We start from the raw sequence: 23,089 nt of genomic DNA on the forward strand, positions 1-23,089 counted from the left end.
ATGTCAATAATTAAACAAGAGCAGTCGGAAAATGCAAACCATCAAGACTGTAACATTGGGAATTGTTAACGAAGGAGATTTGTCCTAATTTTTGATACAATATGTGTTTTGGATGGCCAAAATGATAGAAACAGCACTGGTTCACAATGTGTGTGAAAACTTTGTTTTAAAGCCACATCTTATTTTTACATTTTTCAAACATAAAATTTGACATTAAAAGTAAAACAAAGGTGTATTTGAAACTTGAACTGGCTCATACAATAAGTAAGAACCTGCCATAAGCATTTCACTTCTTGGATAGAACAGACAAACTTTGCTCACCTGGATTTGGGGATTTTCTGACATTCATACCTGCACATCCTCTCATGCCTCTGTATGTTTTTAGACTATCGGTCGGTAGACAATTGTTTTCTTATGGAGATGCTCATTTCATTTCAAAACTGACAAGGCCACTCAAGGACAATCACAATGTTGTCCATTAGCAACTCTTGGTGGCAAAGGACACTTCCATTTGTCCTGTCAAAAGGGGCAAATAATTGGCAATAAAGGGGCATTGTCTGACACATTTATTGAGGGGGGAAAAGGACAAAAAGAACCAGGCGGATATTATAATTGTAGGAGTCAAAGGGTTTTAAGTACCATTTGAAATGTTGTGAATATTTGTTTAGTCATTTTTAAAATATGTATTTATCTTATAGTATATATGTCAGAATGCTGCTAGATGTTTCAGCGCTACATGACACGCTAGATTCTGCTAGATGTGTTATTAATAATCGTGGCGACTATTGGCTTTTGAAGTTATTGTACAGTATAGGATCATTCAGTATTTTTAGATGTCTTTTATTCAGGATTCACAGGCTAGTCCCAATGTATCCTTCCTAATCGTTGCGGTGCTGGCTCTGTGGGCATGGAGCTGCCTTCTGTCGGCCTGGCCACATGAACAGATGAGATTCTATGGGGTTGCATAGCCCCACGATTCTTCATGGTGACCAAATATGGGCTGTCTGCAACATGTATGCAGGCAGGAGACAGGGGCACTAAGTTGGCACAGTCTACTCTCTGACATTCTTTGGCCTCTCTCAAAAGACTTCTGTCCCTCATCACTCATCCACAAGGGGAGCAGACCCTGTATATACATCATCAACATGAGCTGCAGGAGGCCTTTTGTGTAAAGGTTCATTCATAACACCTTTTTCGATGAGGAGTTTAAAATAGAGAGTTCAACAGTTTAATGGCAGTGTTATTTAAACAGACTTGCACCATGAGTGTAAAAAAAAAAAGCTTGCTTGAAATCAACAGAAAGGAGAGTATAGCCAGGTAATCAAATAATTCACTAAATGTATTAAATAATTTGCAAGCGAGTGTGTATAGGCTTCCTGACAAAAACCATGGATGTAATTGGACTGGGGATGCTGTGCAGAAATACATTTTCTAAGATGGGCCCCTTGTGTTGGCTATGAGTAGCTTTTATGGTTTGTTTCAATGCTTGAAATGCATGCCTCTGCATTAAACTGCATAGCAATGCAAAGGCCTGCGACATGGGTGATGTTCAATACATTCGGCGTCAGTGCTGTGCTGCAGGTTAACGATTAACTCTGGTGTTTTTCTTGGGGCCCCTTTGAAGTGGACTTATTCCGGACTCTGCTTATCTTAATTGGACAGAAATCTGGAGGAGTGAAGTGGTCCTTTGGAAAAGAGTATCCCCACTCCTCGGCTCCCTGAAGGTCACGCTTCAGTTTTACCGGGACTTAACCAGTCTTCTGTATTTCTGTTATTGTGATTTTCGAGTTGTTTTCAATGTGAGCTATGGACATAAATTCTTCCTTCTGAATTTTTCCGTGCTGCCTTTAACTCATCTTCCACAGTCCTTCCTCCTATTTAAAGAATGAACGATTGACAGAGCCACATTATGCCTGCGTGAAGTGTTGAAGGCTAACAAGTGTTTAACGTGAGTCATCTAGAAAGAGAAAACTGCATCTTTGGTGTCGAGGCCTTCTTCATTGCCATGTAATTAATTATACAAAATATAAGCATTTATTGTTGTTACTGAAATGTATGAAGCACTCAGGATAAAGCCTACAGAAATGTCCTTACCCGAGTTTCCGATTATATAGAGGCATATTGCATTACATTCTCAAGAATGATGCTTGGTGGAATGTATATCACCAGTCTTAGAATTATTACTATTCTTATAAACATAACAAAGTCTGCCAAACCGTGAAGTCAGTCAATTGATAAATAGCTTCTCTATTTCCATTACCTTCCACTACCTGGTCCACAAGCTTATAGCTGTATTTACTGGTTATGTGCGTGCTGTGCCTGCTGGCTTTTATCCAAAAGTAATAGGGAGGTCCTGTCAAACACAGGTCACCTGTCTCAGAATAAGGACGTGGAACACACAGGGAGCAAAACCCAGCTCTGTGGGAGACCTCAGCAATGCGTGAGATTTATGTGGAGACAGTTTTGTAAAAGAGACAAATATATTTATCACTAATTATATGTAACACAATAGTGGCTCATCAGATCTTTAACAGACATCCATAGCATACAATGTGGGTAAAAGTGTGGGTTTATTTTACACATTTTAACTTTGAATGTACCAACAGAAATTGTAGTAATAGTTTCTTATCTGTGATTAATAATTAAGTTGCTGTTAAGCAGAAGAGAAAGAGAACATTAGCGCTCAGCGAACTTCGTTATCTTTTATCTCTTTGTCATAAATATAAGAAAATTAAATGCACGATTTATTGAACTTTAATAATTGAGTAAATGTTTCTCACAGTTTGAACTATTATACATGCAGAACTAAAACTGTTGAACATAACTGTGATATTCTGGGGGGGAAAATATTTAGATATATTCAAACAATATATCTAAAAAATATTTCATCAGAATTTCAATGTATTTAACAAACTTATTTCAAATGTTTAGTTAATTTTGTAGGACAGTGAAAGTATTTGTATTTTTTCTTTGCTCATTTCTGCTGGAGCTTCACAGATCTTGCAGCCGTTTGTCCCAATTACAGCTCTGAGTTGATAACAAGTCCGTCTGAAGGTTGCTGTGATCTGGATCTATAAGTCCAAGGAGTATGAACAACTGTCTTCTGCATTACATGTGGGCAACTCTGAATGCAAAATAAAACTGGGGAATGTCAGGTTTCTTTAACGTCACTGCAGGTGAGACGTTAAAGAAACAATACAAGTACCTCCATGGGTTCTTTATGGATTAAATAAATTTGTCCAGCTCAATGATTTCAATGAGTTTTTGGATTTGTATGAAGAAACATTGGAGCTCCCTGTTGTTCTTATGTGTCACATTTTGTCCCTTTGTCCAATTTACAGCTCAATATTGTCACAAGGAATCTTTGTCAGGGCCCAGGGCACTCAGACCCCGTCCTTTGTGTGAGAAATATGTACACAGTAAGACCCCAGGGAAAAGCTCTGAGCAGGTGCAGAGAACATTTCACACTCTCATAAATGCATGCACCCTCACCCATAATAAAACACCAAGGGTGAATGTGTAAAGGACTCACTGCCCAGAAAGGAGGGAAATGGACACAGTGGAGCAGTCAGGTGGACGTAACAGATTTACTGGCCATTCAACCGGGGTGGGCCACAGTAGAGAGCAAGAGAGAGGCTCTGAGTCGCGCCCAACATAAACTACAGCAATTCTCTGAAACCTTATAACAATGTCCCTGAATTCTCCTAGCAGTTACGCTTTTATTTCCCCACTTTCACAACTGCCATATGTTGAGTGGCTCGGTTAGAGCAGCAGGCAGCAGCTCTCACTACAGTCTGGGGAATGCATGCGGATTTATCAGAACCAGTGGATTATTATTTAGACAGTCGATAGTTGCTGCTCCAGAAATTACAGCAATAAAGTGCGCTAAGCTTTCTGTGCCACGCAGTGTGTGAATGTCTTTGCACGTAAGGTATTGTGCATCTATGTGTGTGTGAAGCCTCTGCATTTGGCTCTCTTTATTATCAAATGGCAGCAGTGATGCCCTCCAGAACTGTTGCCTTGGTGTTTGAATCGTACTTCAAAGGGCAAGGCTAAAATAGTTCAGACAGGAAATAGACACTTTCATCTCCATTAGAACTGAAACAATTAGACAACACAGAGGCTATTCTTTTAGAATAAAGGAGCAGTGCACCCCTAATACCACCCATTGAATGCTGGCTAGGAGTCTCGCAGTCTTCTTCCAAAGTTATCCAAGAAATCACTCTAACAAGGGACACTGAAATGTCCCATTTAGTTAGTTACCATTAGTCAATCTGTTTGGCATTTGTGCTTTCCCCTGCTGTGTTAGGAGTTCTGATTGTTTTCTATCTTTAACTCTCAACTATATTTGCTTGCAGGAGGCAATAAACTGAAGAACCAGCAATTCCGTCTAAACTGGGCTTGGATCTCTTTGGAGAAGGAACACTACGTGGTCCAGGAAGAGGTCAAATTCTTGGAGGTTGTGCTGAAACGTCGGGGATACCTCGGGGAGACCTCCTTCGTTAGTAAGATGACTCTTTTGTTTTCATGAAGTTACTTGTAGTGATAATTCCACCCAAAGTGAGAGAAAATATCCATAATTCCTCCTTTGAATCAGAATCAGAAGTAGTTTGTTGCCATTGTCAATGAGGGTTCACAGACTAGGTTTTCTCTGAAGTCGTACAACATGTAAACAGTAATGACTAAGTTACAAAAAGTACAGGGCACATAACATTAGTTGCTTTATAATTCTATTCAGCATTCCCAAATCATTTTAATTAAAATATTTTGACTTTGATCATGGCGAGGTTCCAAATCCTCCTCTGCACTCAGATTTCATGCTACAAATACATATACTACATACTAAAGCATTTGATGTATTGATGCATTTTCTTATGTGAAAACAGTAAGAGTATCATTCAAGTCATTATGAAGGAAAATCAACCATCTGAAACATTTTAATGTTATAATTTTTTAAAATGTAATTTATTCTATTTAGGGCAAAGTTCCAGAGAGGCAAGTATTTGTAAACAAGACAGACAGACACCATACACACTCTCACATGTACACATACACACACACACACACAAACACAAAGTTTTACTTATTTTAGGACAAGTCTACAGCTGGTCTAGACACTCTTTGGGTCACACAGGTCTTATTAATGTGCCACTAACACCGTAGCCCAGGACAATCACTGAGCGATGGCGTGCCTCCATGAGAAAGGTCACTCTGATGTGTTGGTTGTGAAAATGGCACAATGTTCTCCACATGTTATCTGAAGTAATTTAATGGCTGTAAATAAATTAACAGTAATGACTGGATTCATGGATTTCTGAAAGGCAGAAATTCTTATTCCTGGCACCATTAGATTTTTTTAATACCACAATTTATTTTGACAATAAAAATGTGAATAGAATAATATGAGTAGATGGTAAAAGTCCAATCCCCAAGGATCATTTTATGTACTTCTCTCTGTATCCTTGAATGCCACACTAAAAATAACACATCACTGAAATACACACATTTTTTGACCTTTGTAGTGACTCATACTGCAGCGTGTACAGAATACTCTACTGCAGTGAAGGAAGGCAGACAGATCGATTTGCTATACTATAACATAGGTAGATATATCCACAGTAAACAGTAAATAACTGTTAAAATATACAATAGTATATTCATAAATTCAGTGCAAGAACAAAAAAAACCAGAAAATAAATGAACTGGCATGCCCGTGTATTTACCTCACAGTACAAAATACTGAAGCATGAAAAAATTATCGTATAGGAGTTTGAGCAAACAATAACAAATCCCTTGTTTTGTTTTTCTGGAGCTTTGCTACTGTTTTATTAACGGTTCCATTATTAATTAAAGCAGTGCAATTGTGAACTCTGTTTCACTTCACAGAAAAATGTTTTGCATTTTTATAATGTCCAGAGGAGAGACGGGGACTATATCGGTAGAAGGATGCTGAGGATGGAACTGCCAGGGAACAGGGCTAGAGGTCGACCCAGGAGGAGATACGTGGATGTAGTGAGGGAGGACATGAGAGTGGATGGTGTTGCTGTGGTGACCCCTCACGGGACAAGCCCAAAGTACAGCAGTAGAATCATTCTGTTATAAAATGTCCTCAAATTCGAAATAGCAATCCAGTTATACCTGGAAATACAAGCGCTTTGACATACAAACGCTCCGAGATACGAGCCTAAATTTAAGATGCGAGCACGTTTGCTCGTTTAATGATTTTTGCTGTGTTTGTGAATATTCTTTATAAGTGATCGGTCCAAAGAAAGCGAGTGGTAAGGATGGCAGTGACTAGAAAAACAAATGACGAGGATGGAGATGAAGTATGAAATTATCGCTAAACGTGACCGCGGTGTCCACGTAAGTGATTTGGTACGAGTAGAAGCGGAGTACATTGACGAAATGTACAATCTTAAAACAGAAGGATGCTATTAAGAACACAAAGCGTTCCAAAGGCAGAACTATTATGTCTAAGTTTATGTAAGTCTACGTGTAAGGTACAACTCACTCTCCCTCCCTCCTTTCCTCTATCCTCCGGAACCTTCTTGGTGTGAGGCAACAGCACTACCCGGTGTGAGGCAACAGCGCTACCCGCTGTGCCACCGTGCCATCTTCTTTGATCATTTCAGCTTGTTTCAGTCTTGTCAAATAGCTATTGAAAAATGTATGTTTGAATTTGGAGGGACGAAGTATTTCCAGACCAAGCTAAAAGATGAAATAGAAACTGCATAATGCTCGTAACATTCTATCCTTTACAGAGAAAACGAATAACCTTTTCCTCAGCAGTTATGCTTAGAGTTTAGCTGCCCCCCCTGCTGATGACTGAAGACCGAAAGTAGCAGGCCATTTTGTTTAACCAGCATAAACAAACCACCTGACAGGTTCAGCCACCCATCCTCGGTGGTGCAATGAGATTTTAACTGATCTCAGGCCAGTGCCTCCTCACAGAGATAAGGCATATCTCTCCTGTCCAAGCCCTGCTTGAGTGAACACAGATCATTATGAGCCCTTTGGGAGGCTACTTATTCATTGGCCACTGTGCACAGAGCAAGCAGGACCAGTTCAGAGGCTACAGCGAGCCCACCTGCCACAAAGTCTCAAAAAGACTGCTTTGATCCAGGATATCCAATGCAGGCATTGTGTTGGAAATAGAGTTAAATGCAAATGTTCTCTCCTCTCCAACAGTAGTTTCTCTTTGAAGCCTGTTGATTTTTCAAGCTTGATTGAGCTTGACCATTTTATCTCAGCACATATGTGCAGGGTTATTTTCCTTCTGTGTGCACTTGCATATCAAAGCACACTTTTTATTTGCATCAAATAACCGAATGGACATTTTTTTAAACCCAAACCCATGCATTTCTTAATATGTGGTCTTTTGAAAATCTTGTGTATAGTCTTGATGCAATATTTGAGTTTTTGTCTTTTCTTTCTTCCTCCTCTCAGCTGTAAACAAACAAGATTAAATAAAACTCTGGTTACTGCAGTGCCCCATTTATCCAGTAATTTCTTGTTTATTACATCTGTGGTGGCCTCGAGCACTGTGGATTGCCTTGTGGGGTGTAGCCGTTTTCAGTCCCCAGCTGTGTACTGTGTGTGTCGTTAGCAAAGATATGCAGAGGCTGTAAGCTCCTGCTCAACATGAATCCAACAATAATCACAGCTGTATTGACCGTAGGTGGCATCAAAAAAATGTATACTTAAGGTCAAACCATCTAAATTTGTCGTCAACCATTGCTGCAACCCGGAGACCATGATGGCTACTTGGCTTTATTTTCACCGTGGTCATTTTAACACTTGGGACATGTGCATCCAGATTAGCACATGTTTAACTGGGGAGTAACATTTTTCTTCTTTATTGATGTTACCTATATTACTATGACCAATCATAATTCTACAAATGCCAGTGACTAACAGCAGACTAATGCAATAAAGAAATGCATTTGTTCAAGGGCGAATATTTAAAATACATGTTTCAGATATATATTACTTATGCAAAATGTATCCTGATTATGACTTGGTTTGTGTATTTTTTTCTTCTTCTTAAGGTATTGGCACAAAGGATGGTACAGCAGAGAAGGACAAAGATTTCAGAGGAAAATCTCAAAAACAGGTGCAGTTCAACCCGGGCCAAACCTCAGCCACCTGGAAGGTCCGGATCCTGGCAGATAGGGAGTATGAAGTGTCAGAGACCTTCCAGATTGTTCTGTCTGAGCCAGTGATGGCAGGCCTTGAATTTCCAGAGGCTGCTAATGTGAAGATCTTGGACCCAGAAGATGGTCAGTGAAGTTTTCATTTTCCGGATTTCAACAGTCAGAGAATCATCCTTTAAAGGCCAGCAACAAATGACACATTGCATGTGTTTTCTCTTCAGGAAAGAACATGAAACAATCAATTAGAAAAGCACTCTGAGAGCGCCAACCTCCACCAACCATGAGAACTAAAAGCAAAGCGGAGTTGATGTGTATTTTGAACCAGTTTTTGAATCGTAAATGGGGTTTTCAATGTTAAAATGTTATATTTTTTCCTAACCTAATTCTGGATCAGATCCAGATGAATATTTTCATGATAGTTCATATCAGAGCCCTTTATGACTGCGATGAGTAAATTGAATGCATATTTTACAAGATTAGTTTTTTTTTTTTAAAGCCTTCATTTTAAATTAATTGGAAAATCCAGATTATTTTGTATCCAGTCGGGTATCCGGATTGCTCTCAAAATGTTATGGGATCTAAATTCGACGAAGACCTGTCTTCTGATTGTTTTTCACCCATCAGTTTTTCCGTAATCCTGTTTACAAACAGAGCAGCGCTCCTAATCTCGTTGTATATCCACTATGCAATGACAATAAAGACTTCCTATTCTATTCTACAAACACCGTCAACAACATAACCTCCTTGCCGGCAGTAATAAAGTGGAAGACATTAGGCAGAAGTCAGGCATTTGTATTGAAAGTAGATGAACAAAGATTAGGAATTTATATAAAATGTGTCTCAACCAATTTATCGAGATTTACAAGTATCCTTAGGGTGGGCTTTGCTTTAGCTCTTGCCTCAGCTCTGTTCATGTTTTGAAGAACTGCTTCCATCCGGCTGGTAACATCAGACAAGTTAATTAATACTGTATTTCAAATACAATCGCATGAATACTGAAAGCAGAGAGGAACTGAAAACATCATGAACTAAAATAAATCTGGGTGGAAGATAGCAACATAATGAGTAAAAGCAAATCGTCTTTAGTTGCAGTATACTTCCTTTCCATGAGATAAACAAGGTCATAATAGAACAATGCCGACCCTGCCTTGAATTCTAAATGAATGCTACAGATGAACATTGTTTCTGAAATCAGCTCGTCTCTGAAAGAACTGAGCTAGAGTACTGAATAACATGAAGACACGCAATGAGTTTCCTCATCCCACATGGCTTCTCGATGGCAATCAAAAAAAGTCTCTTTGCAAAAAGTTACATTTATTGTTTTCTGTTGTCTTCGTGTTATACTGTTTATACGTTAAAATGTTTTTTTTGTGGGTCCCTCAAGGTCAAATACATTTTAAAGACAAAAAAAAACAGATTTACAAAACTTAGATTTAGATTCCTAAAAATTAGAAATGTGTTTTTTGTATCATATCACTTAAAGTGTTTAAATTAAATAACCCAGAGACTACAGTGTTAGAAGCAAGAACTTAAGAGAGGCCATATCATCCTGTGCAAGTGTTTGGGTGGTCCAGAGGATGGCAGTGGAACATTCAGGCTCTGATGACTTCCTAACACCTTGATAATGTGGGAAACCACGATGCTGACCGAGAATGATAGGAAGCCTTTTTTCTGACCTCAGTGGCCAAAACATTGAGAAGTCATTGCTGTACCTCCCTGATTGTGAAATGCAGCTCAGAGAAGGAGGGAGATAAAGAGATGGTATCGTGGGTGTCTCTGCTATCTAAAACATGAAAACGCCTTTGTATAGCCCGTTTCTGTTTGTAAGACTTCTTCAATACACGGTAACTGTCTGAATTGTCCCCCCACACCACCATCTTTATCTCTGACCAGGCGTGTGTCATTGTGAGCCGACGGTGCTGGAATATTTGTTGCTGTTAAACAAACAGTAGATGCTGTGTTCTGATTAAATATGATGGAGGTGCCATCAGTGGAGCAGTAATCAGAGCTGTCATTGGTGCCAGAGCGTAATCCGCAAGCCTGTGTGTTAAAAAGCTTTGATGCAAATACTGACAAAATGATTTGATGCTCTGAAGGTTCTCCTCTTCATTCATTTACAATCAAATTAGCTTAAATTCAATCAAACGCATTAATAACCAGATTTAACACAAAGGTATAACTGTGAATGCTTAACTAACATCCGGTTGAGCTAATGTGGTGATTTCTGATTTTTCCCACACAGAGTCAACAGTATTCATACCCTCCGCTGTATACAATATAGAGGAGGACATTGGTGAGCTATTTATCCCGGTGTACAGAAGTGGAGATGTCAGTCAGGAACTTATGGTCGTCTGCTTCACACAACAAGGTAAAACTGATAAAATTGCAAATATATATGGCTCCTTTTGACCACATTTCTTCCTTGAAATTAAATCTAGAGTTTGGCTGAACTGATATAGGAGGCATCTGTCAAGGCAAACATTTGCTGAAGGAGCAGATAGTGAAATTTTCCCTGTTTATACAACTCTTTAGCACAAAAGACTTTGCATTCGGTCTGTATTTTAACTTACGATGTCATTCTTACTCAGAATATGTTGCTGCAACTTGACAATTAATTAGTGTATCAAAGACTGAAGAAACCCACCACCTCATCATCTTGCATCTTTTACTCGATAGCAGCTGTTGCATTATGCAACATTTAAAATGTCAGAAGTGGAGAGAAAAAGACTTAATAAAGAGGTTCCTTGTTTCAAAATGCTTATGTGAGTGAGTGCTTGTCTTTTCTGCCTGGCTTTCTCCTAATTAATGAAAGATCTTCTGCTTATACAATATAGGAAGTACATTAAGGGAATAAAGTAGGTGAAGAAATATAGTGTTGGCATGCAATGCTGGTATTATTCTCTGATGTATGTCATCATTGTCATCAAATGGAGAACAATTTTAGAGAAATTACATGTTTAATTATAGATTTTCAAGTCTAACAAATGATTGTTGCTGAGACTGAACATTAATTCATGGCTTCTATCATTTCTGTTCCCACTCAGTTTCAGCCACAGGCACCATCCCCACTGCCGTCCTCTCCTACTCTGATTACATCTCCAGGCCCGAGGACCATCACAGTATCTTGCGCTTCGACAAGGGAGATGTGGAGAAATCCTGCCGGGTCGTGATCATTGATGACTCTCTATATGAAGACGAGGAAAGCTTCAATGTCACCCTCAGCATGCCCATGGGGGGCCGCCTGGGCTCAGAGTTTCCCACAGGCAGAGTTGTAATCATTCCCGATATGGAAGACGGTAAAATGACATTTTACAGATTTGAAGTGTGAAATTGAATGCAATGCAGTGTCTGGTGGTTTGTGTAGGTATAAAAGAGATAGAAGGGCTTTGATAATTGAATCTCTTTGTGGCGTTTAGAGATATGTTTTGAGTGTGTGTGTGTGTAAGAAAAAGCAGCACGCCTGTTTCTTGGCTAGAAGGACTCATTTGTCTGATTTTTGGATTGAGGTTTTATTGCATACGGTACTTGTATCTTATATTTGTAATGGATAATCCCTTTTGACAGGAACTAAAAATTAATGTTTAAAAAGTAAAGTTTTATAAATGCTGAAGAAAGTGGGGCGAAGACAGAGCAGCTTTATTGATGTGGTTTTGAACTGTGTGATGATTTTTCTTTTTTCTTTCTTTTTTGTCTACGTTTGGCTTTTAAAAAGAAACTTACAGAATGGTTTGCGTGTACACGCCTCCTTCCTGGAGACGACGCATTTATCTTGTATCTGCAGGCTCAGACTGGGGGGGGGTTGTCTCCAATATCTTCCTGACGCCTCTTTGCTCCACACCACCTGACGGCCATTCCTCGGTTTCCTATCACTCTCATGATCTCTGGAAACCCCGCTGTAAAATCAAGGCTCTCTAATTGCAGACAGGCAACACTGTAGTTGAAAACCCCAGCATGACTGGGGAAACACGTTTTTTCCTTCAATCAAAATCCATTGGAAGCTAGATAATTGCATTCATGGTGCTATATTCAGTGCAACATTTGATCTAATGTGCCTGGTTAAGATAGTGAGAAAATCAAGAATTTCATTGCATTACTAAGACATTTCCAGTTTTTTAGATTATGGCTGAAATCATGGACATTAATTTCCATGAGTCCATGTGTTTCAAGTTATATAAGTGTCAGCAGAACTTAAGACAGACACACTTTAAGTGGATTTGTTTGTACTCTTTGTGTAGCTTGCTTCACAAACAAGTGTGTTTTACTGGTCCAGCTGTCACAATCTGAATGAGTGGCTCAGAATAAATGTTCATGTCCTCCATCTTTACAATGGCTAGAGAGCTCACTGATTGGATAGGCTGTTGATATATCTGTAAGCATAACTATATTTGTCATTTACATTTAAGATAAGGACAGCAGACAATTGAGAAACAGGGACGCTGACAAACAAATCACGTAGACCTCAGGAAGTAATACAAAGAAAGGGCTCTCAGAAGAAGAAAGACAAATTGTTCATCGTTGAACTTTTCCCTTAGAGTTTCCTGTGAGGAGCATGTTTATATTCATGCATTTCTGCATCGTAGTTCTGCAGAGTATAGTCTGTCTTTGATTTATAGAGAGTCGCTAGTTTCGTAACTTTTAGAAACAGTGACTCGCTGGAGTACCGTAATCCAAGTTCTGCAGCTTGAAATTTCAATTTATTATAAAATACCTCGTAAATGTTTTCACTCACAGGTTTGATATGTCTTTGACACTGCCTGGCATCTCTTTACCGTCATCAGACACTTTGTATTTTCACACTGACGCTGGAGAAAAAAAGGCTGAATGCATGACAGGATTACCTCGACTGACAACCGGTGTGTTAGTAATCAGGTTTATTCCTGCTTTATTCTGAATTGTGGTTTTTGTTTTGCCTCTGGCATTGTCATTTACAGTTGTCCAGACTTTCAGTGTGCCTGACGCTAGAGTTTATTTGTTGGCTCCGTGTTATAAAATGTGTCCAACATCACCTGACAGCTTGAATACATGCACGCAAACATGCGCACACACATACACACACTCACACAGAGACCCACAAAATATGTGTTAACCTGGCACAGCGGCACCTCCAAAGTATAATTTGGATTAAATGCTGGTGGTGTTTTGGATGCGAGCCTGCACTGGATAAATAGAACACGTTTGACTTGATGTGGTGTCAAACCTTCATATCTCCCTGAAGGAGATGATAATTAAATCACCTAAGTGTTGATAATGAAGGACAGTAACGTAAAGCTGTGAGGCAGGCAGAGCTAGACTGATCTCCGGTCCAGAGGAGTAGAGAGCCAATAGGAGAATCTCTCCCTCTTAAAGTTCAGATATCCTTTCTTGGCTTTGAATTTAAGCACATAATCCAGGTTCCTTTCCTGCAGCCAACTCTCCTTCATTATATATGGAGCGGAGTCAGTCGGGGCACCGCATCCTTCTTTGTCATTCCCGTTATTGCAGCGGTTGTCCAGTGGGTGTTGTACATGGGAGCAAAGCAATGGTGCCTAGCGGAGCACCTGTCTGTGCCTGTGAGAGCTCCATGCTGGAGCTTCCTAGGAGGGCTTTCAGAAGCTCCACTGAGCTGTGGGCTCGAGGGGTTCTCAGAAACACACAGTAAATGCAATATATCTTCATTTCAAGCCAACCAACTGGAGTAGCATTCTGTAATGAAATAGGGCACCTGCAGCACTTACACACTCTCTGCTTTGTGCACATGCGTTCTTGGCCACCCATGAAGGTACAAGCTCACTCCTGCTCTCTGCAAAGTGTCTGATGTTAATCTGACTGTTTATGTGAATTTAAATTGAGAATACTTTTTACACCCAAATGAAGTTGTTTAACTAGTTTTGAAGACCAGTTTTGTGCCAAGGAAAAACGGAGATGCTTTCTTTCCAAGAAAAACATTTGCTAATTTGCATACCTTCACCCACAGATGGGGAGTAATTCAAATCTGTTTTATACAGACTGAAAACCACCAGAGTCTCACATGGCAAATACATTTATATTTCTGTCTCAGATAGAACTAGGGTGGCATCTGATCAGAGATAGAAAGAGCAAGAAAAAAAAAAGAAATGAATTCACAAAACATTAATAAATAGCAATACAAATAAATTTAGTAGATTGATTCATGAATTAATATAGATTTTAACATTTAGTAAGACTTTAAACTGGGAAGGCTAGACCATTTAATTGATGATTGGCTAAATACTGATCATCATTGCACTGACACAAAATACTATATTTCAGTATTTACAATAAAGTTTTGCTCATTTATTTATAGCTTTTCCATAAATAATCTAATAAAACGGACATTAATCATGTTTTGTTCAGAGAATGGCATTTTTTATGTCCACAACAGGAAGCAGATCCATTTTCCAACACTATGTTTCTATGGAAGCCAAGAAAAGAAAAGTAAATTCCTGGCTTTCGAGAGGACATTTAAAAATTTTAAATATTCTTTTTTTTGTCACCACACTGGTCGATCCCACTAAATTATGCAAACTGAGCCTTTCAATTAATTATTGGTATGAATGGTAGATTTGACATTTTAACAAATGACAAAGTTATCTTATCCGACCAAACACTCTGTGATGTTGTCTTTCTATGGCCCATTTCTGTTTGTAAGACTTCTTCAATATAACTGTGTGAATTGTTCACCCACATCACCATCTTTATCTCTGCCCAGGCCACTAACTAGGCCTTTCTTTCTATGGTACAACATTGCTACACTGAGAATGCAGTTAAGAAATGTTAACAGCGTGTTTCCTGTGAGCATAAATGTCGTGAAAAGTTACAATATTACAATATTATTATTTACCTGTGGGCACCCAATACTAATACTTCAGAGGAGGCACTCCAATGTAGATCTGGATAATGCCACAAACAATTCAAAGTAGACAAAGAGGTAGAAAAACAAAAAAATAGTCCTAAAAGAAACAATAGCAATGGTGAATTGATTAAAAAAAATTAAATAAAAGTTACAACAGCCAAATATTTGTATCCTAATATTTGGACACTAAGGATAAGATAACAATCGGATTAACAAACAGAATATAAATAACACCAAAGCTTTTAAATATTCACAAGGGACAACAAATTGAGAAAGGAAATGAGTGGTGCGTTCTGCAGTAGCATGCACGGACATCATGCTACCTTCAAACTATCTCACTATTTTCCCAGCTGCAGACCATCTGCACATAAACAGAAACGTGTCCTTTCTTGCACATGTAATTGTTGTTTGATACACACTGTGCATCCGGGGAAATGTGCGCTGGTTAGGGCTGTAAAACATGAGGATGCCTGTACAGCAGGACTTGACTCGTGTATTTATAGTCGTGCGTCCGTTGCCAGTAAGTGTTGCTCTGGTTCTGAAGGTATGATTATGAGCTGTTGAGGATGGGCGGATCCTGTGCGTTGCATTATATCCTGGATGGGGTGAATCAGAGGGGAACCCTCTGGCCCTTTCATTATGCCTCACCTGCATTCCCATTCATTTTGATATAAACAGATGTCCAAAGTATTTAAACAGAAGTGCTGACGTAAATTGGCCTTCTCAAGACACTCTATCCTGACCCTTATTTAAAAATTGCAGCATTTCTCACGGTCATCAGTGGTTTGACTTTTATAGAATTCTGTATTGAATGTGGAACTACTTTCATATGCTGTTTCTCCTGGAGAAAGATTTGCAAAGAAGGCTGTGACCAGAGGAACAATCGCCAGGGTTCAATTGAATCTCACCATTAGACAAGACACAGTTGCTGTGGGAATATCATGCAAAGTTCAAGCTAAATCAAGCCGTCAGCGGGAGTGTAGAAGTCCCTTTGGGATGCCTGCATCTGTGTGTGATGCCTCTCCTTGTGACTCTTACTCTATTTTATATTCACATATGATGCAGTAAAGATATTTTCTTTGGCTTTGATATTCAGGCACAATAAAATGAGCACCATAACTACTATACATAAGGTGCCCTTATTTTAAATTAAATGTATAAATATGGACCTGGTATTGAATATAATGTTAAAGTCCTAACTACATTACACTGAAACAAATTATTTTTATGGTAAGTAGCAAAATCATTTTGCTAAATAATAAGCTATACATATGGACTACCTCTGGTAACATTAGATGTGCTGTGGGATGGATGAGTCTGCTGCTGGTAGTTCTGATACTGGTTTACCTTTCAGTTAATGGGCCATAGATCTTTGGAGCACACTGTCTGCTTCACAAATCTTATCTGATTACTGGACTCGTACAACAGGGCCCAACTTCCTGGCTGCCGCCCTTGTAGATCTGATTACCTCTCCTGTTGGGGACTCCGTTCAGGCAGCCAAAACCATCTTTGTTTGGGTTCTCTGTGGAGAGAATTGTTGGCAGCTGCAAGCCTCTTGATGCAGCACTCATTGTCCTGGTTGTGCTCTGAGAGCAGATTAAAGAATAAAAGTTTTCTGTCCTTTGCATGCTCTTAGGAGATTATTTCAGACACAGAGATGGCTCCTTTGAGAACCACAAACCCCAACACTTTGACTAAAATGATTATTTCCCTTTTAGAACTTGTCTTATCTTGTCACTATAGAGATGTTGCTCCCAAAGCAGGCGCCAACAAAATATGCAATTTCTTCTGAGCCTCAGATTACTTTGAAAAATAATGATACAGTGCAAAATGATAAGTACTTCTTTCCTGATCAGTTATTGTGCCTTACAAAATACCCTTTGATGGCGTCTTTCTTGTCATGCTCTTGCATTTTTGTTTCATTAGGTAACATAACCATCATACAGTAACAGCAGCATTCATTTGTTGTTGTTTACTGAATTTATCATTCAGTTGCCTATTCTATTCTTTGCTTTGTCCGATGAGAAATGGCTTACTTCCGTTTGATAAGTGGACGTCCATTGTCAAGGAAACTCCAACTGTGCCCATGGCCAGTGGCAATCACTTAATTTATTTATTTGGTCACAGTTAAAAGGCAATCAGCTTTCGGTACTAAGTAGTGGCTTATTCCCTTTAGTCATTGTAGCGTTATAGGACTGAAAGTAAGCATTTTTTGGCTGTAAGTAAACTTGCTTGTTTTTTTATTGGTTCATCTTTTCCTGCTTTGGTTGCTGTACTGCTCTCAATAACTTTGACTCCCTGCAGTTTTTGCACATCTGTCTTCTCACAATGACAGCAATTTCAATATGCTGCCGATGCCACCTAAAGTGAAAATATACAGCAGGCCCAGCCTCTAAATCACTACAAGCAGCAGGACACGTGCATTGATGACACAAAGCAGCATTTGAAATGGTTAAATGTGATGAGAGTGGGTGAGCTGGCCGCACTGAAATCTCAGCTCATAGAAACACTAATTGCAGCCATGCAGGCCTGGGCTGGCATATCGAGCTCTACATTCCCCCGACCTCCTGTCGTCCTCTCAGAATCTTCACTATCAAGTCAGGTTTACCACTGAGCTCATCCAGAACAAAAACCAGCCAAATCAGCTGTCCCTTCAGGTTGCTCTCATTTGTTGCAGATAGTTGTAGAGGAATAGCCCCAAAACAAAATTAGAAAGCAATGTCTAAAAGTCTATAATTACTGTGTTGACGACCTGCTGGTGTTTGAATGGAAACATTCTCTCAATTCATCCTGGAATCAGTAATAATTTTAGCAAGCATTCTAGCTATTACGGTTTGAACTCCGCAATTACAACTGGCATTCATGCATCCTGTTGTGTAACAGCCAAAAGATGATTATAGATTACATCCTACAGTGTGCTTTCCTCATCTCTTTAACTCCTTTCTCCGCTGTTTTTCCCAGCTCCTGTCTTCTACTTTGGAGACACAACCTACAACGTGGATGAGAGTGATGGCTTCATGGAGGTTCAGGTGTGGAGGACGGGGACTGATCTTTCCAAAGGAGGAACCGTCACGGTTCGCTCCAGGAAGACAGATCCCATCTCTGCTGAGGGTACGTGTACCTGTGAGACAACTAGTTATTGCTTAAAGAAATGTAAATGACAGAATACAACAGGCTTCAATCACCCTCTCTGTTTCCCTGAGTTTAAGGTTCCATGGAGATTTTAATACTGAATATGGGAGTGGATGTCATATGCAATGTAAACATTGCTTAAGGCGGGGGGGAACTCAATGGGTCTTTGCCTCAGATGCATCAGATAAACCCACCGTGGTGAGGATAATAGTGTTTTGAGTGAAGGAAGAGCTTTAGGAATGCATTCTGATTGTGCTGCAGGTTGGTAAGGGCTTTGTACTGTAAAGACTGGTCGCTATCTTTTACACCCTTTCCTTCAGCCTCTATTATCTTGTACACCCACAAAGTCCTGTTCCCACTGTAGAGATTATCAACATCTCTGCGTTTGCTTGCATTAAAACATATTACTAGCATTTAATCAAACGCGAAATGGGTAGAAATACAGGCCACACTTCTGTACATATCTGCATCATAAGTTCTTGAGAAAAGCCTGGAGGTAATCTCACAACAACAACTATGAATTTCTATCAACTATGGAATAGAAAGCGACACTTGCTGCCTGATTGTCACTAATAAATAATGAAGTAATATGAGAACCAGTGCTGTCATCTATTTGTGCTATATCCCCCTGTATCTCATGAGCACTGACTGACCTATATTGTGTTGTGGTGCAGCTGGTATGGATTATGTGGGGATCAGCCAGAATCTGGACTTTGCACCGGGGGTCACCATGCAGACATTTCGTGTAACCATCCTGGATGACCTGGGCCAGCCGGTGCTGGAGGGGCCAGAGAAGTTTGAACTGGTGCTCCGGATGCCCATGAATGGGATCCTCGGGGAGCCAAGCAAGACCGCTATCCTCATCAATGATTCTGTTTCAGATTGTGAGTAAAAGTCTTGTTTGTAATCAGAAATCATGCAGACAGTTACACAGTCCTTTGCAATATTTATGCTGCATTTTTAATGTTGTTCTAGTGCCAAAGGTGCAGTTCCATGATGCCGTGTATGTGGCCAATGAGAACTCAGGGCAGCTCTCAGCTATAGTATCTCGCAGTGGTGATCTCAGCTACAAGTCCACAGTACGCTGTTACACCAGGCAGGGGACAGCTCAGGTCATGATGGACTTCAATGAAAGGCCAAACACAGATGCTTCCATCATCACCTTTTTACCAGGTGATGTAGTAAAGTCAAGCACATGCAACTTTGTGTGGTTGTTTTATTCTTCATTCAAATAAGTTATAAGGCAACTCAGATGCACAAATATTCTTGTAAGTAGTTTTCATTTGGGTTTTTTTTATCTCCCAGGAGAGATTGAAAAGCCATGTGTACTGGTTCTGGTTGACGACACAGAACACGAGGAAGAGGAAGAACTCCGTCTTGTGTTGGGAAGTCCCAAGAGTGAATCTTCATTTGGAGCATCCATCGGAAAGCGAAATGAAACACTCATCAAGATAAATGACGATGCCGACAGTAAGAGTCCTTTGATTTGCAGTTTCAAGCTGTTCCTTACAGTATTTCTTTTTAATTGCCACCATGTGCAGAATTTTTATATGATCATAACATCAAGCTTTGTTTGTGGAAAAGGAGAACATTAGTTTTGTCTGTGCACACAGCCCATTCATCTCAGTGTGCCCCTAAATGCCATGGTGCTTTTATGATATTTGCACTTGGGCAGTAAATTCAGAAAGATTTACATTGCGGGCCGTTAATACAACTTAATTATGGGTGTAGATTTTGCATCTGTTTCTGCATGTTTTAACTGTACATGTTAAGTTCTTTTCACACAACTCTCAGATTTCAATGAGATGAGCTTTTTAAATAAAAGATTAATAATAATAATAATAAATACTGTTCACTGAATAGTGTAATTGTATAGTAGCAGTTTTATGGCACAGTGAAAACTAAATGCATTGCTTTCTCAGAGGCTCTCATTAGGTTTGGGGAGACCAAATTCAATGTGAATGAGCCCAAAGAAAGTGGTCAAGTGTCTGTGGTGAAGATCCCCGTGCTGCGTGTCGGGGACACCTCCAAGGTCTCTGTTGTCAGAGTTCATACCAAGGATGGATCTGCTACCTCTGGCGAGGACTACCATCCTATATCTGAGGGTAAATGTTTCAAAATCACTACGGATTCCTTTTGAAAATTGGCTGTAAAACTATTTTCAAATCCCTCTGTTTCCCTGCAGAAATTGTTTTCAAGGCGGGAGACACAGAGCACTTTGTGGAGGTGGAGATTTTGTATGATGGCATCAGAGAAATGAGGGAGGCGTTCACGCTGCATCTGAAGCCTGATGAGAACATGGTGGCAGAAACAAAGGTGTAAATCGAGACAAATTAGCATATAATTTCACTGCAAAATACGCAACTACCTCATTCTCAAATTAGAAGGCATCCATTTTTCCCCCACCGACATTGTCTTAATCAACCTTGTTCATTGATGAATAGATGAGCAAAGCCATAATCTACATTGAGGAGACCAACAGCATGGCAGATGTCACCTTCCCCTCTGTACCCAGAGTGGCTTCTCTGTTGCATTACGATGACATCGGTAAAACCAGGGACTCTCTCCCCGTGGCCGGATACCCTGTCATATGTGTCACTGTAAGTCCCAAAAGATAATCCAGTAATTATGTAGGGGAAAACTTTTCATGCTTGTCATTTATACCGATATTTAATTTAACAAGATATACTGGTGCTTTTCATGTACCGGTAAATGTTTTTTTAGTTAAGTAGTATAGGAGGTATACACTAACATGCATTTAATTATCAGGTACATTGAGGGCTTCAAAAAAGTCAACAGGTGCTACTTTGGCAGTTGAGTTGTTGTTTTTCTGGTGCATTTTACTTGCTTGACGTACTTTCCTTTTTGTCCAGGCCTGTAACACAAAGTACCCAGACTATGACAAAACAGGCTCCATCTGTAAAAGCGAGAACATCAACAATACCCTAACTCGTTACCGCTGGCTTGTCAGCGCCCCATCCAGCCCAGATGGCGTCACGAGCCCCATGAGGGAAGTCGACTTCGACACTTTCTTCACCTCCTCAAAGCTCATCACTCTGGACTCAGTCTACTTCCAGGCTGGTTCAAGAGTCCAGTGTGCTGCAAGGGGTGTGAACTCCAATGGGGATGAAGGTCTGGAGCTAAGCAGCCCCATCGTGTCCATTAGCCTGGATGAGGGTGAGTGTCGCTCACTCTCGAGGTTGTTTCATCTCTCGTGGAAATGTCGCAGCACCGTAAGCAGCTGCCGGCTGCGTTTTGCTCTCCCATTGCGGTACTCTCTGAAATAAATATTCGGCGGAGGAACTTTATGGAGATGACGTGTTTGATGTTTGTTGATTTGTTCATGGCGTGTTTGTAGGAATGTGCCAGCCTCGTGTCACGGGCACAGTGGGTGCAGAGCCCTTCTCTGCCAAGCTTCGGTACACTGGAACAGAAGACACAGACCACCCTAACCTCATCAAACTAACTGTCACCATGCCACACATGGATGGTGAGAGCAGCAGACAGAATCATCAGAAGTCTTTTAATCAGTTACAATAAGCTGGATAAAATCCTCGCGTTTCTTCCATATCTCAGCCAAATTATTTTAACAATTAACTGCCTCAGTTAGCATTTCCTTATTGTCTCGTCCTCCGGCAGGTATGTTGCCTGTCGTCTCTACCAGGTCCTTGTCCAATTTTGAGCTCACACTGAGCCCTGATGGTACACGTGTTGGCAACCATCGCTGCTCCAACTTGTTGGACTATGCTGAGGTCAAGACTCGCTACAGTTTCCTCACCGAAGCCACCAAAAACCCAGAAGTCATCGGTGAGACGGCCCCATACCAATACAGCGCTTCCCTCAGGGGATCAAATACACTGCGATTCTACAGGAACCTCAACTTAGAGGCTTGTTTGTGGGAATTCACCAGCTACTACGACATGTCTGAGCTGCTGAGCGACTGCGGAGGCACCATTGGAACTGACGGACAGGTACGTAGCTCCACCGTTGAGCTTTTCCTCACCTCTGACCCTCGCTATCAATTCCAGAAATGATAACGCAGCAGACTTCACTAAGGACATGAATGTGAACTTTGCCATTTTCATTTTTAAAATATTGCTGGAATGTCTATCATCATCAATCATTTATATACACATATTAAAACTGCGGTTACTTTCTAGGTTTTCTTCAAAATGTTCGAGTAAATATTAGTCTGTAGCAAAGTCATCCATTATTGTTTGGTGTCACGTGTTAAACTCTGTAGTAATAACTAGCAGTGCTGCACACACACACACACACACACACATCTCCAAGTAAAAGCAGCCGTTTTTTTTTTTTTATTGTCAGGCCAATAACCAACAGCCTCATAAATGTCTGTATTTGTTTGTTGTGCAACTTCTATAAAGCAATGCTCACAGCGGATCCTGAAACCCTCCAATGCCTTGAAGCCTTCAAACATTTGCATTCACCTTGGAAACCTACAGTTAGTTGACTTGTAGTTAATTAAGGTACTGATGAAGAAAGGGCACATCTATTAGACCATATTATTAATTAACATCCTGCAGCACTCACAAATGTGTTTTGGCTTTGAAGGTATACAAGAATATATATTGGTTTGCAATTATAATAGGACATTTTTCATAGCTTGGGGTTTATTTAATAAAAACAACAAGCCGAGATTTGTTGCGTGTAGCCACAGGATTTAATGTGACTATGGCTGAGACAAACACGTCTTGACAGGTCAGCAGGCTGCTACCTATAATATAAACTTTATGTAGGCCAGAAATTATACCCAGAGATCTGAAAGCAAAAAGTAGTGTTACTTCAATTCATCCTGCCTTTATTAGTGAAATTCAAAAGGTTTAAATAAATTACAAGTCATGCTTCAGATTATTCAAAATCCAGACTACATATTGAACAATAAAAACTATATTCTCATCTCAATTGTCATTCCAGCAAAGGTATTAGCTGCATA

The 23,089-nt window shown here is 40.0% G+C and overlaps 1 protein-coding gene across 1 annotated transcript in view; it reads left to right on the forward strand.

Moving 5' to 3' along the window:
• Positions 1 to 23,089, forward strand: part of frem2b (FRAS1 related extracellular matrix 2b) — a 45,844-nt gene that overhangs the window by 17,108 nt on the left and 5,647 nt on the right. The window contains exons 3-16 of the mRNA XM_068745326.1: positions 4,359 to 4,505; positions 8,049 to 8,279; positions 10,396 to 10,521; positions 11,198 to 11,449; positions 17,965 to 18,114; positions 18,810 to 19,019; positions 19,111 to 19,308; positions 19,441 to 19,605; positions 20,058 to 20,240; positions 20,321 to 20,451; positions 20,580 to 20,735; positions 21,009 to 21,312; positions 21,494 to 21,625; positions 21,775 to 22,106. Coding sequence (XP_068601427.1) covers positions 4,359 to 4,505; positions 8,049 to 8,279; positions 10,396 to 10,521; positions 11,198 to 11,449; positions 17,965 to 18,114; positions 18,810 to 19,019; positions 19,111 to 19,308; positions 19,441 to 19,605; positions 20,058 to 20,240; positions 20,321 to 20,451; positions 20,580 to 20,735; positions 21,009 to 21,312; positions 21,494 to 21,625; positions 21,775 to 22,106 — 2,717 coding nt within the window. The remainder of the gene's footprint in view (positions 1 to 4,358; positions 4,506 to 8,048; positions 8,280 to 10,395; positions 10,522 to 11,197; positions 11,450 to 17,964; positions 18,115 to 18,809; positions 19,020 to 19,110; positions 19,309 to 19,440; positions 19,606 to 20,057; positions 20,241 to 20,320; positions 20,452 to 20,579; positions 20,736 to 21,008; positions 21,313 to 21,493; positions 21,626 to 21,774; positions 22,107 to 23,089) is intronic.

This window comes from Brachionichthys hirsutus, chromosome 11, assembly GCF_040956055.1.
Source record: "Brachionichthys hirsutus isolate HB-005 chromosome 11, CSIRO-AGI_Bhir_v1, whole genome shotgun sequence".
In the NCBI taxonomy this organism is placed as follows: Eukaryota; Metazoa; Chordata; class Actinopteri; order Lophiiformes; family Brachionichthyidae; genus Brachionichthys; species Brachionichthys hirsutus.